Below are 18,240 nucleotides of genomic sequence, written 5' to 3' on the forward strand. Positions count from 1 at the left end.
GCTGGCCAGAGTGCAGAATTCTAACTATACAGAATTCTGAATAAGATTCCTGAGAAGTTAGGACTTCCAGATCTGATTTCTCTGAAAATTCTTGACAGAATGTCATAGTTAGTAAACATTTTTCTTGATAGGATGTTGTATACTCTCTGAGGACTTAGCCAGCCATGGAAAATACCAATTGCCCTATGCCTAAAATAAAGTCTTCACTACTTAACAACAACAACAACAAAAAGATTGAGCAGTAGAATTAATATAAGTACATTTTAAAATTGCTCTTTTGTATCCCTGTTGATTTAATGTTCATAAAACTTTTGTTATAGGCAGTAGGTAGACATTATTAAACTAAGACATAGCTAGACTTGGTTAAACCATGAAGGAGATGACTGGGACCTTCGAACTATCCAACCTCTTTATGTCGTAAATAAGAATACTGCCACATGGAAGGAGAAATAATTTGTAGAAGTCTCACAAGTGAGTAGAAGAGTTGGGATGATAAATCTCCTTTTGTGATTTCCCCCAATGGCCACAGTGTATAAAACACACATTCAGAAATCAATCATTGAACCTTCGCTCTAGTCAGTCTCTGTGCAAGCCACAAGTGTTCACAGATGAGCAGGTATGTTTTCTATCATCCCAGAGCTCATAGTCCAAGGTGGGACAGATGTGTAAGCAACCAATCACAGTGTCATCTGATAATTCCTTTAAAGGAAGTAAGGGCCAAGTTGAGTGAGATCCCAGGAAAAGGTCCTCAGGTTAGGGAGGGGAGACTGTGACGTGGAGAATGAGCAGCAGCTTGCAGGCACATGGGGAGAGTGTGGAGCTGGGGCATTCCAGGGAAAAGGGAACAGCAGGTACAAGGTTCAGGGGCATAAGAGGTTTTTGTGGGTCTGGGGACCTACAAATAGTTCTGCATTGTGGGGGCAGGGCTCAAGATTGGTGGAAGAAAATGTCTAAGTAGTCAGTAGTGGAGGAACAAAGGAGGGAAAGAGTGAAGGCGCTGCATGATTAATAGACATGATACTTATTTTAAGACAAGAGAGGCCTTTCACAGGCTGAAGGAAAGGAACCAATGAAGAGGGAGCAGTTGAAGCTGTCAAGAAAGAGAAGGGGCAATGGATGGATCTAGGTCCAGAGGGCTACTGGAGGGATCAGCTGTCTGAGTACAGGACTCCTGCCCTACAAGGGTTGATTCTCTGAACCATGCAGCAGGTGGGAAGGAGGGATGAGTACAGGGAAAGCTAAGCATATGTATAGCCTCCCTTTACTCTATGAGAGAGGAAGCTGAGAGTTGACTGGGGGCCTAAGGACAGTCTTGGGGTTTTACACTAGCCACTGAAAGTAGAGACTGACCAGAGATGCATAATGGGGTTTTCAAGCTTCATTGAAGGCAAAGTGGCAATTGGATACCATAAACTCAGAGTATCGGGCACAGAGCCCCAAGCAAGCTGTTGTTCATAAGCACGTATCACTAGGTAGGCACCCTGACTTCAAGCTAAGGGCTTAGGTTCAAGAGGCCCCCTCTCCCACTTCTGTACCTTCTTCCAGTGGCCCTTTTAATCATGCTTATCACATTATCATTATCCAATCAATAGAGTTGTGTGATTTTCTTCAGTGTCACTCATCATCCTGGATATAAGATTAGAGGAAGTGTGTAGTTGAGTTGATCCAGAGCTAGGGGTATGGTAGCTGATGTAAAGACAAGAGATTGGGAGTTGAGGATGCCAGTTAACAGAATAATTTCAACTGCAAATCATGGCATGGATACAAATGGAAGGAAACAGATCTAGGATTAATAATCTTGAAGAGGGAAGACTTAACGAAATAGGAATTGCTGGTAATACTGAGAGCAAGGGCGTGTAGCATCTGCAAGGATAAGTTACTGTTATGTGATAGACTAAAGTTTAAGACTTCAAATACAGATGAATACATAGTCTTTTTCAAAATTGCCAACAAATGGAACATGGGAAATAGAATAATTTTCTGTGGCTCATGAGCGTCCCTGTCTTTTATTTTGTCAGATCGCCTACAAAAAAGGTCATGCTGAACAGCAATCTCAATTCACATCTCTGCCGGATCCTCCAGATATAGAGTTTGCAAAGAAAGTGACCAATCAAGTGAGCAAGGTAAGTACATAGGACTGGCCTCCCTTGAAAACTCTGACTTAATAATCTCAAACATCAGAGAAAGTAAGTAAGGGGGATTTAAAGACCCAATGCCAACACTGTAAGGGTGTTTTTGCAATACGACTCTGAAAAGTCGGCAGCAAAAACATTACATCCGTGAACATCATGGAACCATGTTAATAAATGTTTAGCCAGCTTAATGTCTCCGTGATGAGGAAATGTGAAAGCCGCATTTTGAAAACAGAACCTGTGCCCTGATGTCATTTAACATTTTGACTCGCAGGAGTGATACTAACAAAGAACTGAGTCCCCGCACGTTTTCTTTGGAGGATCTGATTGTTTTAATTCAGTGTACAGTTTTATAGCTGTCAGTCAGACATGGAGAAAATAAGAATGCATGCGTGATCTCTCAGACATAGCCATTAGTTTGACAGCCATGGGCAGTGCACCTCATAACTTTTAAAGCCCAGGCAAACAGCTTAGTCTGTCTATATTTAGGCTGGTAAGCTAGCTCTGAGGAATGCAGGCCTGACAGAGAATGCAGAGAGACAGATGTCCAACTGGTGACCAGACCCATGCTAAATTCCTATTTTAAATTGGTTCAAATCAGGCCACTTTCTCCTGGGATACTGCTGATTTTAAATACTTTTTTCTTGGCCCTCTGTGGAGTTGAGTCCCAGTTTGGTCTTCTGCTTGAATTTTGATGGAACCTCAAGGTTTCCATTTTGTTTAGGTATTTTGCGGGAAAGGATGTCTCTAGTAAAGAAGAAGGAAGAAAAGTTATGGATGATGAAGTCTATTCAATGATGTTTGTAGTGTCTGATATTGCAGACTACTAACTGTATAACCGGAGGCTATTTGGAGAATCTGCTAAGTACAGTAACTTTTCACTAATAGGAATGCCATGACCCTGAAATTTGCCCAGGGCTAAGCGGAAATAAACTTTAGAACTGTCCATAAAGAGCTGGCCTACTGAAAGTGTTGATATTTAAATAAGGTTGGGAACCAAGGGTGATGGAAAACAAGGGTGATGGACCTTTTTTTGAAGAAAAAGAAAAAGCTCCTTTCAAGTGGTTATTTGTAAAGAAAAATTTATTTTTAATTTTTATTTAAAACATATTTTAAAAGCTATCTTACTATTGCAACATGCTTTTACCTTGAGTGTGCAGTGTGGGTATTTGAATGTGATAAAAAATAAATCACTTTCACACTGCTCCAGTCTCCACTAATTTAGACACACCAGTCTAGAAGTGCACTCATCAATATAGTAGCCATCATCCACATGTGACTATTGAGCATTTGAAATGTGATTGTATAAACTGAGGGTCTTCTCTGTGTGAAATATACACTGGGAACACTTAGTATGACCAAATGAATGTAAAATAGCTCATTCATTATTTTTATACTGATTACAGGTTGAAATAATATTTTTGGACCTATTTGTTAAGTAAAAATATATTATTAAAATTAATTTCCCACCTGTTCCTTTTTACGTTTTAAAAATTGGCTACTAGAAAATCTAAAATTACACTGGCAGCTTGCATTATATGCCTGTTGGACTGTGCCACTCCAGCCGGATACGGTGGCATCATTAGACACTTGAAAACCTCACCGGGGCTGGATTTGCCCTTGTGGAATAACAATGTGAGCCAAGGGAGAATGGGGGAGGATGAAAGTCACCGTATTTGGCTGTTTATCCCAGTCTTCCCCAAATACCAAGTTCTTAATGGCTGCTGTGCATTCAAAATAACACTCACTTTAGGAAGAAATGCTTATGATCTGTAGCAGTCCATCCAACAACAAACCATCCAATAAGAGAGGAGTCGGGCTGCAGGTGGAGGAGAAAGAGGTGATTTTGCTGTGGGACCTACCTCTTTTCTCTTGAAGTATTCCCCATGGTCATGGGCTCTGATGCATGTTTCAGTATCATCATTTCCTTTCTTTCCAAAATAGATTAAATCCCCTTATGTACTCACTCTTATGTATTTAAATTCAGCATTTCCTTGTCTGTGTCTCCCAATACATCCCTTTGTCTTATAGCCTTTATTTCATACATTAATATAATGATCGTATATCTGTAATGATTTATATTGCTTATATATTGATTATATTCTGTTTACCAGCTTTCCTTACTGTACCTGTCAGAATCAATTCTCTTACCTTTGTCTTTGGCCAAAGGCACCAGCTCCAATACCAGCAATCATCCTGGCTCAGCTGCATTTTGTAGCCCTAACACAGACGGACAGGCAGGCAGGGTTGTTCATTAAGCAAGCCTTCCAGGTGAGGACACTATGCACACTACAGCCAGCTGAAAGTGGGGTCCTGAATGCAACATTGGGAAGTCCCTTTAGTTTCTCTGTGCTTGATTCTCTGCTGCTTTCCAGATTCGTAAAAGGAGAAATGTGAGATTTCAGGTTAGAATTTCCAGTTCAGGGACGTAGAGTTGAAAGGAAAAGCTCTGTTTCCTCTACTCTCTATGCATACTTCTGCCACCAAATGGGGTTTTTACCACACCAAACAAATTCTCTGACGCTAAATTGGTGTCCTATAATTCAGTTCAATTGACATTATCTTCTTGGAGTTAGCTCAGATCTCACAGGTTAAGGGCCCAGACCCATGAGCCTACCCCTACTTCAGACACTAGTCATAAGTCTGGACCTCCCATACTTTGGACTATAAATCCGGGTTCCCATGATCCCCTCCTCAAGTTTAATAATTTGCTAATAATCGGCTCACAGAGCTCAGGGAAACCCATTTTTATGTTTATTACATGATAAAGGACACCGATGAACAACCAAGATAAAGAGGAACCTGGGGTGAGGTCCCGAAGGGTCCCAAGCACAGGACCTTCTGTCTCTGTGGAGCTGGGGTGTACTACTCTTCCAGCGTGTGGATGTGCTTACCAAAATGGAAGCTGTATGAATTGTGTCCTTCATGGATTTTTATGGAGGTTTCATCCCATAGGCCTAACTGATTATTAACTCCGTCTCCAGCCCCTCTCCCCTCCTCAGAAAATGAAGGGTGAGGTGGAAAGTTCCAAGCTTCTAATCATGGCTTGGTCTTTCTCATGACCAGCCCCGATCATAAATCTATCCAGGAGTTGTCTCATTGAAACAAAAGACAACCCTATCACTCAGGAGATTACAAGGTTTAGGACTTCTGTGTTAGGAACTGGAGGCAGTGACCGATATATACTATTTCACTAGGATTTTTTTAAAAAATATCTTTCAGGAAATACTGTTACACAGCATGAAGATGCCAAACTGTGATCTTCTAAAACCACGGAAAGTCCTCTATAATAAAGAATTAGGGGGAGATCTCCATTGATAGCAACAGAAGAGATTTGGTTGAGTAAGGAAAGCATCCCTGGGCCCACTGTAGGCAATGAAAATACCAGTTGGGAACCCCTCCACAATTCTGAGAGGATAACTTGTCTTCAAATGAAACTGTCAGAAGTCCCAGTATTTAGCTACTCATAGAAAAAGAGTGAAGAGTGATTAACTAAACTGGCTTTGTATTCCTTCCGTTTGATAACCACATCAAAACCACAGATGCAGATAAGGAAAGTAGAAAATGAAACCATGTGTTTAAGTAGGACATTAGTGTGTCCAATTTGTGGCCCAATGGAAGCACTCTCAGCTCATTTCTGGGGAGGAAGGACTATGGGGAAGCAATTTTACTACATCTATTAACATGCAGTTACTCTCTTGCCCACAGAAGGTGTTTCATAGCTTGTAATTGACTCAATGTACTTTCCTCTGTTAAGTGAACACAGAATCTTAGAGAATATTAAATTGATTCTTGCTGCCAGGTTTCCATTGATTGGCTTTACCTATGACAGAGTTGGACAGAAGAATTAGAGTGGGGTTGGGGGGAAAGTTGGATGTTGGACCCTGGTACGGCTAACAATCTCTGTGTACCACATAAGTACTCAGGCCTTGCTGCCAGACTTGTAGAATAAGACCACTTGGTTGACAGAGGAGGTACCACATAGACACATACCTCACTCTCCTTCTCATTCCTCAAGCTGCAGGCCTTCAGCCTTTTAACTCCTCTCCTACCTATAGATGGAGGGGAAGGCCATAACTTCCTCAATAGATAACAAGCCCCAGCCTCTTTCCTTATAATGAAAATCTTCCCACACTTGGGAATACTCAGGGGTGGATTGTGAGAGATCCAACTCTATGGTGACTGGTTTATGAAGAGGAAGAAGTGGGGAAGGACTTTGGGTGAGGGTGCTGGATGGTCTTGTACTCTTATTTTTCATCGTGTTTTAATATCTTTTAAAAAATCAGACATCCATCTCTTAATGTAAGAATTTTAATTTTCTTAACAAATCTACATATGTGATTCTAATTATTTCTTCACAATAACCCAACTTTTGGATCTCATTAAGAGAATCTGCCTTCTCAATTTTAAATCCTATCACAAAGTTCTGGGGATATATCAGGCCCAATTGCCCCTATCCCCTAATCTTAAAGGTCTCTTCCTTTGCCAGCAAGCAGAGAAAGGGCAGTATTCCACCAAAAATGTGGATTTGGAGGTCTTAACCTGGGGTGTGTATACATCAAGAACCTCTGAAGTTGTGTTTATGGGCATTTTATAGCTTTCTCAGATTTCTGAAGAGGTCTATTAGCCAAAAAGATTAGAAATACTTCTATAGGCAATCAGCAAATCAAAACATCCATTTTGACCAATTGAATTCAGTCAGTTTTGACTGACTAAAGAGTTGACTTCAATTTTTAAAACTTTCAAAGAAGAGAGTAGGCAAATTGACACTTAAGTGTAAATATTATCTCAACAAAGATTTTCACTGAAGAATACACATGCGTGTGCATACACAGACACACACACACAGAATTTTCTCCAGAGTTTCTTACTCTGTTATGCTAGCAATGTTGGCAACATTATTGTTATAATTATTATACCATACATTTGTTTAGCACTGAAGAGTTTGCAAATGACTCTTCAGGGTATAAACTTATGCAAACTTTTCAACAGTCCTCTGTGGAAGGAATTATTATTGCCGGTGCTGTGGTTAAGAACCCTGAAACTTGGAGAGGCTAAGCCACATCTTTGGTAATGATGGACTTTAGTCTTGGGCCCAGAGCTTCTGAACTCTGTCCCAGGAATCTAAAATTTATAGTTATGAAAAACACTTGGCTAGCATTTAGCGTATTAGCCTCTTGAGAAGAATGGATAAAGGCATTTGAGAGAGGGCTGAGCATCCTTTAACTCAAACTCACTGGCTTTGCATATCACTCATCCTTGGTACTGGTTCTGTTGAAGGTATACCAGAAAATCACTTTCTTTTTTCCTGAAGAGTGAAGTGGGGGTGTAGGCATGCAGACACTTTGACACTTGCTGGTTGTTAACACATTTCTATGAGCCAAGAAGGGGAAATTGTTATAACCCAGCTCTGGCTCATATGCCCAGGTTTGGGATTGACTGGTTGAATTGTATTGTAAACATATATATTTTTTAAATGTTTATTTATTTGAGAGAGAGAGAGATGGAGCATGAGTGGGGAAGGGGCAGAGAGAGAGGGAGATGCAGACTCTGAAGCAGGCTCCAGGCTCTGAGCTGTCAGCACAGAGCCTGATGTAGGGGTTGAACTCCCAAACCGTGAGATCATGACCTGAGCCAAAGCCAGACGCTTAACTGACTGAGCCACCCAGGTGCCCCTAATTTTATTTTAAGAACACTCTAGGCCAAGGCAGTTTGAAGTCACATATCATGGGCTTAGTTCAGTTTAGTTTTGTTGGACATGCATTTATGAGGTCACTTTTGTGTGATGCATTTTGTGTTAGATTCTGAGGATATAAACATAAAGAAGACATAATTCCTCTCAAGGCTGCTCACAGCCTGGGGTTCAGGTAGAATGGTGTGTGTGAATAAGATGGGGCAATTTTTGAATTACTTACGAGTTTTCATTAAAATTTCTTCAAGTCTAAATTGGAAAGTGTTATTCATTAGCCTTCAAGCCAAATTTTGTGGTGGCATTCCTTTCTGGATAACTAGAAGTTTTGGTAAATCTCAGAAATTTATGGCTAATTTCATCTGGCATGGAAATGTGGGTTGAGTGGTTTTATTATAACTCTGAAATATAAGTGGAGGATGTTCCTGAGTCTCTTCCCTCAAACATCAGGGAACATCCATAAGTTTTGAATGAACTAAGTTCCCAGACTCAACAAGAAGGTGATCAATTATTACCTCTACCCTCTCGCCCAACTTTTTTGTTGGGTAAATTGATACTATCCTGGAACATTTGAAGACATCTATTAAGAACTTAAGGACCATAGTCAAGATATGTTTTAAGTTAAAAAAAGTTTTTTTTAAGCTGCCCATTACCACTTAGTTTTCTATCCTATTTGTCAATTTCTATATTTTCTATATTTCATCTTTTTTTTCTCCTAGAACAAATACAAGGAAGACTATGAAAATAAAGTCAAAGGCAAATGGAGTGAGACACCTTGCTTTGAAATTGCAACCGCCAGAATGAATGCTGATAATATCAGCACAGTAAGTAGGAAGGAATGACCAGATGTTCTTAGGTTGAAAGTGTGACCCTTTCTTTTATGACTTCAGACCCCCAGCTTCATCCAAAGTCGTACCAGAACATTAGAGTCTGGGTACCCCTTCATGGGGGTAAGATCTGTATAGAGTTCCTATCAAGAAAGAAATTCCCCTATCTCTCTTTCCTTTTGAGAAATACTGCTTTGATCAGATTCCATTATTCATGCCTCAATTTTCATATGAACAATACAGTTTCAAAGTGAGTACAGGTTAAGGGGGGCCCTTTTAAATTTATTCTTTGCTTGGGGAGCCCAAAGAGTACATTTGTGAAACTGATTAGTTTCTTCCCTGATTTTCTTCACTGAAAAACACTCTTTTCTCTTAAGTTCTCTACCCCTGGCCTTTTAGAGCTCCTTCTTGAAGGCTGGTTTTCAGCCTATTATAATTGCTCCAAATCTCTGTTAAGTTGCTAATTGTTTTTGTGATGGCACTGCATTCTCTCATTGTAACCTGACTTGTGTAAGCCAAGAGGAGCGGCTTTGTGTAACCTCTCCCACTAGCCCCTGTCCTCCCATGTGAAACCTGTGCACAGTCTATGTCCACAGCAGTTCTCCAGTATGTGTAATGTCTTACAGAGGAAATACCAAGAAGACTTTGAGAGTATGAAAGACCAGATCTACTTCATGCAGACCGAAACACCAGAGTACAAAGTGAATAAACAAGCTGGGGTGGCAGCTAGCAAGGTATGAGGGGATGCTCTCATTTGTCATGATGGTCTTAGTGTGGGTGAATTTCCTGTAACTCTTGCTTTTGTATATAATGGGGAAAAAAGCATTCTTGGGGAACAACAAAAGAAATATTCTGGGGTTATAATAGGGCTACCAATTTTTGAAAAACTTGGCTGTGTGTGACCATTAACAATACTAAATAACCATCTTTAATATTTCATAAATGACCTTTTGATACCTGCAAGTAGAAAGGCTATCCTCTCAGATAGGAGGATCCCCCAAGAAAAGACAACTGGCGACCTTATATGAATATGGACACTCCCACACTCACCATTACCATTATTTTTCTTATTTTCCTACTAATTGGTGAAAATCTAGTCACAGACAAGATAGACAAATTCATAGATATGCATATACTCTATAGACTAGACTTTGGTAAATAGAGTCCTTAGCATTCTAAAGCACTAGAAAAAGCATAAACTTCAAAGCCAATCAGACTTGATTCAAACCCTGGCCTTGGCTCTACTGGAGCAGTGAAAGCAGCAGGATCATATCATCTAGGAAGCTATTTCAGGATTCAGGTACAAAATAGTGATGTTTTGGATCAGGAACAGGGCAAGGCAAGTGATGAGATGTACTTTGAAAGGTAGAGCTGACCTAGTTTGCTGTTGGGTTGGATGTGGGATATGTGAGGAAAGTTTGGGTCTAAGCAACCAGACAGATGGGATTTCCCTTTATCAAGATAGAGAAGAATGTGGAAAGAGTGAATGATTATTTTTGGAGGGAAGACATGAGCTCAGCTTTCAACATGTAAGATTTGAGATGTCTTTTAGACATCCAAGTGGAAATATTAAGTGGACAGTTGATTGCATGAGTCTGAAGTTTCTGGGGAGACATCCAGAAGGATTATATAAATTTGGGAGTCATCAGTAGATGGATAGTATTTAATGTCATAAGACTAGAGGCCATCGAGGGAGCAAGTGTAGACCCAAAGCTCTGAGAACTAAACTCTGGAGTGTCTCCATGTGAACACATCATCGAGGTGAGGTAGGAATAGAGTCAAGAGAAAGTGGGAAGTGAGTGAAGAGAGTGATCAGTTGTGTCAAATGTTTCTGAAGTGGATTTACCAATAGGTGGTCTCTGGTGAACTTAACAAGAACAATTTGGTTGAGTCTGCTTAGAGAGGGCTCATGAGTGGATGAGAAGAGAGAAATAGAAAAGTGTAAGTATACTCAAGTTTTTAAAAGTATTTTCCTGAAAGGAAAAGAAGAAAATGGGGTAGTAGCTGAAGGATATGTGGATGAAGAGGGGATTCTTTTAAGATTGGAGACAAAGACACCATGTTTCTATGCTGATGGAAAAAAAATCCAGTGTGGGGGGGGAAAACGTGATGATGTCTGAGGAGGGAAGAGTGGCTGAAGTAATGCCCTTGAGTAGGTGAAAAGGGAAGCATTCTGGTGCTTAACAGGAGGGGTAACTTTGCCATGGGTCTTGACAATTCATCCATAAACAGGAGAGGAGACCACATATCCCAGATACAGGTAGGAAGATAGGAGGGTGTGTGGAACTCCTTTTCTGGTTGTTTCCATTTTTCAATGAAGCACATAATTCTATACTAGAGAAAGGTTATGTCTTTCATTCCTGTAGTGTATCCCCTATGAGTCTTCTTTGTGTGCTACAGGGGATAGTGCACCTGTGTTTCAGTTGTGTAACTCCTGCCTTTGGATACCAAGCTGGTTATGTCTGTTTTTCGAGGCTCTCAAATGTTAGTAGCTTATCTAGGATTCTTTGAAAATTCCTATATTCTATAGTTATATTGCCAGAATAAATGGCTGGCACTGTGGATCAAGAAATAGGATCCATTTCTTGTTCTTCTCCCTTTGGACATGCTCCTGACAGGGGCTTCTGAGCCCTTGTTTAAAGCTTTTGCTAAAGCTGGAATTAAAGGTGTAAAGCGGGAGGGGCAGAAAGAAAAGGAGAGGTTGTCATCCTTCATCCAGCCTCCAGCCCCTTCCTCCTCCTTCTGCATGTACATTAAATACACACATGCTTACACACAGTCATAGATGAGGCATTAAAGGGTAGATTGATGATGCTTGAGACTTGCTTTCTTTAAAAATACGTTGGAAGTTAGGCAGCTAGAGGCTAAGAGCTCAATGAGGGTTGTGGAGCAGTAAGTGTCTGGGACATGATGAACTATCATTATTTGTGTGGCTATCTCTGTCTTTGAGGGCAGGGACTATATGTTATTCTTCCTTGCACCTGTCTCAGAGCCAGCACGTAATTGATACCCTATGGATGTTTTTGAATGAATAAATGAATGGCAGGAAGTTATCCTGGAAATTTATGCAGTTTCTCTGCTACTGTTATGAGTTACTATGAGTATTTTGTTTATAAAATTCAAGCTGTCACTTTTCTAGAAAGTTGATTTGTGGAACTATGTCGTAATATCCATAATAGAGACAAGAGCAAAAATAACCCAGAGAGTTATTTTATCACTTTATTTCGCTCCTACAGGTAAAATACAAAGAAGACTATGAAAAGAATAAAGGAAAAGCAGATTATAATGTACTTCCTGCTTCAGAGAACCCACTGCTCAAGCAGCTGAAGGCAGCAGGAAATGCCCTGAGTGATGTAAGTACATTCTTGTCAAAAAGTGTTTTTCCACCTTAGCTGCCAGAGAGGTGAAATTTCTCTCCTTCTATAATGGCTAAATGCAAATATAACTTTGCAAATACTTTATGATTCCTAGTGTAGCAGTTTCCCTGGAACTGTTTAACCACAGGAAGACATAAATGCCTCTGAGTATGATGTATGTCCATTTTGGGGGTTCTGTGTTCAATGGCAGAGAAATCTTCATTTGCTTATAGGCCCTGGTACTTCTATATGAACAAAGAGCAGGTTGTAGGAGATACATGTGATTTTGACACAGACAGGAGGAGACTTTGAAAGGCGAGGGGAGGGGGGCAAGAGAGAGTGATCAGGTTGTGTGTGTACCCTGCCCTTGTGTTCTTCGAGCCACTGGGAGAAGACCAGTGCCCTGTGTTTCACAGCTTTTCCCCCTCACCACCACCATTTTCTGTGCAGATGCTGGCTCTAGAAACCATCATTTGCAGACAGCATGACTTAAAAGATGGCTCCCTAAGTCTTCACAGGAATTTCTACTTGTGGAAATAAAAGCCTGACCAATCCAATTACATTTAAAATAGATAAGTGAGAACTGGCATTAAGAGACTAACAGCCCAAAACCACTTTGACTATATAAGAGACTGAACATGTGATCAGTTGAGTTTTTCCCTTAGAGTTACATTGTGTTAAGCTTTCCTAATATTTGAGGATGAAACATGGTTCTCTTTGCAGGTTAGTTATCTTTTCTTTGTCCCTTGAATTCAGTCAGCACTGTAGAGATGCATACATGTGATTGAGGAATGGGGTGAGTGGAGTGGCAGGTGAGAAGGTGTCAGTGGGTCTGTCCACATAGCTCTGTTGGGAAATTAATGCAAAGCCTGTCTCCTGTTTCCTAAATGAAGATCATCTTTATCAAGCACATAAAAGCACAGGTCCAAATCTACTTTGTTGATAAAGAGAGCAATATAAAAATATAAAAACTGAATTGCACCATTTACAATTTCAAAACCCAACATGAGAAAGTGACAATAGCCCACTTTATCAGTGTGCCTTTAAAATCCAATAGTTGTAGGGACACCTGGGTGGCTTAGTCGGTTGAGTCCAACTTCAGCTCAGGTCATGATCTCACAGTTCGTGAGTTTCAGCCCTGCGTTGGGCTCGGTGCTGACAGCTTAGAGCCTGGAGCCTGCTTCAGATTCTGTGTCTCCCTCTCTCTCTGCCCTTCCCCCACTCACACTCTGTCTCTGTTTGTCTCTCAAAAATGAGTAAATGTTAAAAAAATAAAATAAAATCCAACAGTTGTTACTGTTAGAGCTAAATTTAAATCCTAGCAGAGAAGAAGAGTGAGCAGGTTCATGATCCGAGTTCTTGTATATACCTTAATTTTAAGATATATTATCTGTATAATAAGGCATTTTCCCTTGGTAGAAGGAGGAAGAGAGACTGTCTTTCTCAACGTATACTAAACTTTTTCATGCATGTTTGTTAAAAAAAAAAAAATCACTGCTGCTCAGAATAGTCCTCTCTGTTGTGGCACTGTCAGTGTGAGTTGGGGCATAGAGGAAGTAGGAGTTCCAAAATACACCCAAACTCCACAACTAAGGGCTTGGTCTGAGGCAGCATTCTGGTTTCTTGATTTTTTTTTTTTTTTTTTTTTTTGGTGAATGTTAAAAGCCTAAGCTTTACAGTAATTACTAATAGAAGAAACTTATTCACAACACCCCAATGTTTGATTATCCATTTTTAAGACAGTTGACAGGCGATATCTTTTTTCTGCTTCTTTTGTTTAGTGTTGGGAAATACAAGTGTTATAATCAGTGTAGGAGTGACAGGAATCTATTTTAACTGATTTTTTTTTCTTTGACAGAAACTATACAAAGAAAACTATGAAAAGACTAAGGCAAAGAGCATAAATTACTGCGAAACCCCCAAATTTCAACTTGATACAGTTCTGCAGAACTTCACTAGTGACGTAAGTAATCCTGTGGTTACTTCCTGTGTTAAGAAAAGATCCATTATTCCCCCCAATCAGTACATGAAATATGTTTTGTCTTTCAGACTAAGTACAAAGATTCCTACGTAAAGAATGTTTTGGGACATTATGTAGGCAGCTTTGAGGATCCATATCACACACACTGCATGAAAGTCTCAGCTCAAAACAGTGATGTAAGTTGTAAGACCATTGTTTAGCTTTCCAATGAACACATCTTTAGGGCATGAATAAAATGGTTGCATCCTTATGTCTGATGTCTTTTCCTCATAGAAAAACTACAAAGCAGAATATGAAGAAGACAGAGGCAAGGGCTTCTTCCCCCAGACCATAACTCAAGAATATGAAGCAATCAAGAAACTAGATCAATGTAAAGATGTAAGTCCGTAGCATGAACTTTGAACGTCCTGACCTCCATAGCCTCAGTGGTCAAGAGATAGTTAAAATTTTAACACTTTTCAAATATATGCAGGCAAGGAAATTATAAGAAACAAAATTTATTTGGTAGTAAACTGGTTTCCCCTGTGGTCACCAATACATTTCAAGAGCTAATTCTAGTTCATTTTCCCCATGAAGAGTTATCAGAAATGTGAAGAATGAGAGTTTCTTGTACAGTGTGAAGGCATCTCTCAAAGACACTGCAGTCTAATGAGAAAAGAACCATGTGTTTTATTAACTACAAGTTTCTTTTGTTTTGGGCAATGTTTCTGCTTGCTTGGTCTATAGGTCAACTTGGATTTGACTGCTGAAACTATTCCTTTTTTCCTCCACAGCACACCTACAAAGTCCATCCAGATAAGACAAAATTCACTCAAGTCACGGACTCTCCCGTTCTGGTGCAAGCCCAAGTCAATTCCAAACAACTGAGTGACGTAAGTTCATCTAAATGTTCAAGAAATCCAATTATGAGGGATAACATCTCACAACTCCATATATAAAATCCAGTGACTTGTCACATTTACAAAAAAAAAAAAAAGACTATTTCAGTTTTAGCAAATTTAACTTGTATATATTTGTAATCACCTAAAATAGTTCCTTATTTAGTTGCCTTGCATCTTCTTGGATGGATAACAATTATAGCGAAATGGTTCTATAAGGGAAACTAATGTAGCTTACCACACTGGAAAAGACCATGAGTTTTTGAGTCAGACAAAACTGGATTCAAATTGTACCTCTGTCATTTATGACCTGACATCACAGGCAAATCGTTTAACTTCAGTTTGCCTCATATTTCCCTTTTATAATTTGTGGTTGTTTTGAAGAGTAAATAAAAGGAGATATGTGCATAGTAAATACCCTGACCCAGAGCAGGTATTCAATACAGGGGACTTCTCTCTCTCAAATAAGTTTTTAGAAAATGGAGTCTTTGAGATAAGTTTTATCACATGAGTTTTAAGCATGAACCTCCAAGCTTGTGTTAAAACAAAATAAAACAATAAAAGTAATCCCAGTAGATTTATATCCAGAAATACTTCAGATGAGAGTATTAACAAATTGTAATGGATATGAGATGTAAGTTCTCCAATACATGAGCATTGACAATAAAAAGAAAGAAAGGGCTGTGACTCTCAGAATCTACTGATTCTGGGGGCTGATTGTGATATGCATGGAGAGGAAGCATATATGAAAGAGCCACCTCCTTCCAGGACAGTTCTACCATGGTAACCAACATCAGCCATCATGTGTTCAGCACACAGGTTGTCAATGGGGGCCTACCCTAGCTCTAGACTTCTCTCTTGATCTTAACAACATTACCAGTTGTTATTTATCAAAACGTATTTTACATTTTATTTTATGAAATGTACCACACAAAATTTTTGTATTTTGGAACAATTCTTCTTCAGAACTAATTGTATCCCTTATTGCCTGTCTCTCTGTCCCTTTCTATCTCTCTCTCTCCCCCTCTCTCTCCCCCTCTCAGCTGAACTACAAAGCGAAACATGAAAACGAAAAGTTCAAGTGCCACATACCTCCTGATACTCCTGCCTTCATCCAACACAAAGTCAATGCCTATAACCTGAGTGATGTATGTTCCTGTGTGCTATGCTATGGGATATCCTGACAACCTGTGTTTTTATTTCTGGATTGCTTCACTGAAAAAACATTTCATTAAAAATGGGAAGAATACTTAACATTTGTATCATGTTCCTATGCCTCTGCCCACATATCTTTGAACTCACCTTATAAATGTGGGTAGCAACATTGTTAGTAGCTTCATACAGTTAGACAATCTTAATATGTTTTAATCAACCCTCAAAATGCCATCACTCATGTATGTTTAATTGCAAATGATAATGTTAGATCTTTTAGACACACATTCATTTATACTGTGCTATAATTTTCATCCAGGACCTCATTTTTTAGATATAATTTCATTTTATTTACTCCTCAGAGGTTTAATGTCCCTATTTTTACACAAATGGTGCTTATTTCTACATGTAAGAGAACTTTCACTAAGATATAGTGTATTCAGAAGGCATAAGACCAGGTGTCCATTGCTATTTTTCATTTTCAAAACTTAATTTTATAGAAAAGTCAAATTCTCCTTGTAGGGGAGATCTCAATTTCTAAAACAATTCTGTAAATAAGTGCTAAGATTATCCAGCATCAATGACTATTGTAATGATCCAGGAAATAATCTTTTCAAAGGACTTTGAGATCAAACTAAAGTGTTATCTTTAGATCCTAAAAAGTAAATTAACTATAGAATATTTGTGCCACTCTGTGAAATACTCCATGTTAGGATCAAATATTAGTATGGTAACTAGAATTAGGTTAATTTGATGAAAGATTCTAATGAAGAGCAGAAAATCTTGATCTTGGAAAATTCGAAGCTTTAGCTTGAGGAGAAATACCTAAAATATGCACGATTTTCTGAACAATGAAAATGATCCATTTATTTCATTCATACTAAGAGTATTGAGATATTCCTTTGTCTTTAAAGTGTGATAACACACATGTCATTTTTACCAATTCCTTTGTTAAAATTTTTCTGTCCAGAATGTCTATAAGCAAGACTGGGAGAAGAGCAAAGCAAAGAAGTTTGACATTAAAGTGGACGCCATTCCCCTGCTGGCAGCCAAAGCCAACAGCAGGATCGCCAGCGATGTGAGTGTGGCCTGGGCACCTGGGCAGGGCGCCCTCACTGACATTTCCTGATGGGTGGGCTCTGGCATGTGTGATGTCTTTACAGGTGATGTACAAGAAAGACTATGAGAAAAACAAAGGGAAAATGATTGGAGCCCTCAGCATTCATGATGATCCCAAGATGCTGCACTCTTTGAAGACAGCCAAAAACCAGAGTGATGTGAGTGTCTTTGTGAATCACCCTTATTTTCAGATGTGGTTGTACTTACAGTTTAATATAACTTTGGGTGGGATGTTAGTCCAAGTGAAATCTCAGATTCAGGATAACAAGTCAAGCACGAAAACCCAGTGGTAAAGATGATTAAGCTCTTCATTCTGTACTTTGAGATACCGGTGAATATTGTAAATGTTTCCTTAATCTCTTTAATGCCCTGTTTTCTTAAGGGGAAAAGATATTAGCAATAGCATTTTCCTTATTGTTTTTCTAGAAATGGGTTTAATATCTCAGTACCCATAAGTATATATTTATTCTGTCATGATCTGATCTAAGGTGCTTTGCAAAAATACATACAGAAAAAATTAGAGGAAAGAAGTGAGAAAATCAGGCTAAAGACAAAGTAGGAAAACTAGATGAAGCATAACCTCAAGAACAAAGTATTTTATTTTATAAAATAAAAATTTTATAAAATATTGATCTCATTTTAAAGACTAAAATATCCAAAATAAAATAAAACTCTTTACAAAAATTGCCTCTCTAATTCATGGCATAAAGGAAAAACTCCCTATTCTGTATCACTTGTAAATATTCTTATTTTTGTTGAGTATATTTTTGGATTTCTATCTGGGAGAATTAAGGAGAATGTGTAGAAATACGTGCTACCTACAACAAAATGGAAAAAAAATCTTTTTGTGCATTATTACTATAAAGAAAAATATTAGATCTCAATGAGAAAATCCAACTTCCAAAGGTATTATAAAATGTATTTTCATCGAGTGCTGAACTGAATACTTTTCTAGGACTGTGCCTGAGTATCTAAGGTCCACCTTCTACCTTTTACCTAATTTTGCATTATTTAAAAAATCCAGGGGCGCCTGGGTGGCGCAGTCGGTTAAGCGTCCGACTTCAGCCAGGTCACGATCTCGCGGTCCGTGAGTTCGAGCCCCGCAT

The 18,240-nt window shown here is 39.1% G+C and overlaps 1 protein-coding gene across 23 annotated transcripts in view; it reads left to right on the forward strand.

Annotated features, from left to right (window-relative positions):
- NEB (nebulin) overlaps positions 1-18,240 on the forward strand; it is a 215,022-nt gene that overhangs the window by 13,907 nt on the left and 182,875 nt on the right. For all 23 annotated transcript variants that reach the window (XM_058715306.1, XM_058715281.1, XM_058715284.1 and 20 more), the window contains exons 10-20: positions 2,019-2,123; positions 8,541-8,645; positions 9,275-9,382; positions 11,885-12,001; positions 13,863-13,967; positions 14,054-14,161; positions 14,259-14,363; positions 14,759-14,857; positions 15,907-16,011; positions 16,986-17,093; positions 17,179-17,292. In XM_058715306.1, coding sequence (XP_058571289.1) covers positions 2,019-2,123; positions 8,541-8,645; positions 9,275-9,382; positions 11,885-12,001; positions 13,863-13,967; positions 14,054-14,161; positions 14,259-14,363; positions 14,759-14,857; positions 15,907-16,011; positions 16,986-17,093; positions 17,179-17,292 — 1,179 coding nt within the window. The remainder of the gene's footprint in view (positions 1-2,018; positions 2,124-8,540; positions 8,646-9,274; positions 9,383-11,884; positions 12,002-13,862; positions 13,968-14,053; positions 14,162-14,258; positions 14,364-14,758; positions 14,858-15,906; positions 16,012-16,985; positions 17,094-17,178; positions 17,293-18,240) is intronic.

Source organism: Neofelis nebulosa, chromosome 2, assembly GCF_028018385.1.
Source record: "Neofelis nebulosa isolate mNeoNeb1 chromosome 2, mNeoNeb1.pri, whole genome shotgun sequence".
Classification (NCBI taxonomy): Eukaryota; Metazoa; Chordata; class Mammalia; order Carnivora; family Felidae; genus Neofelis; species Neofelis nebulosa.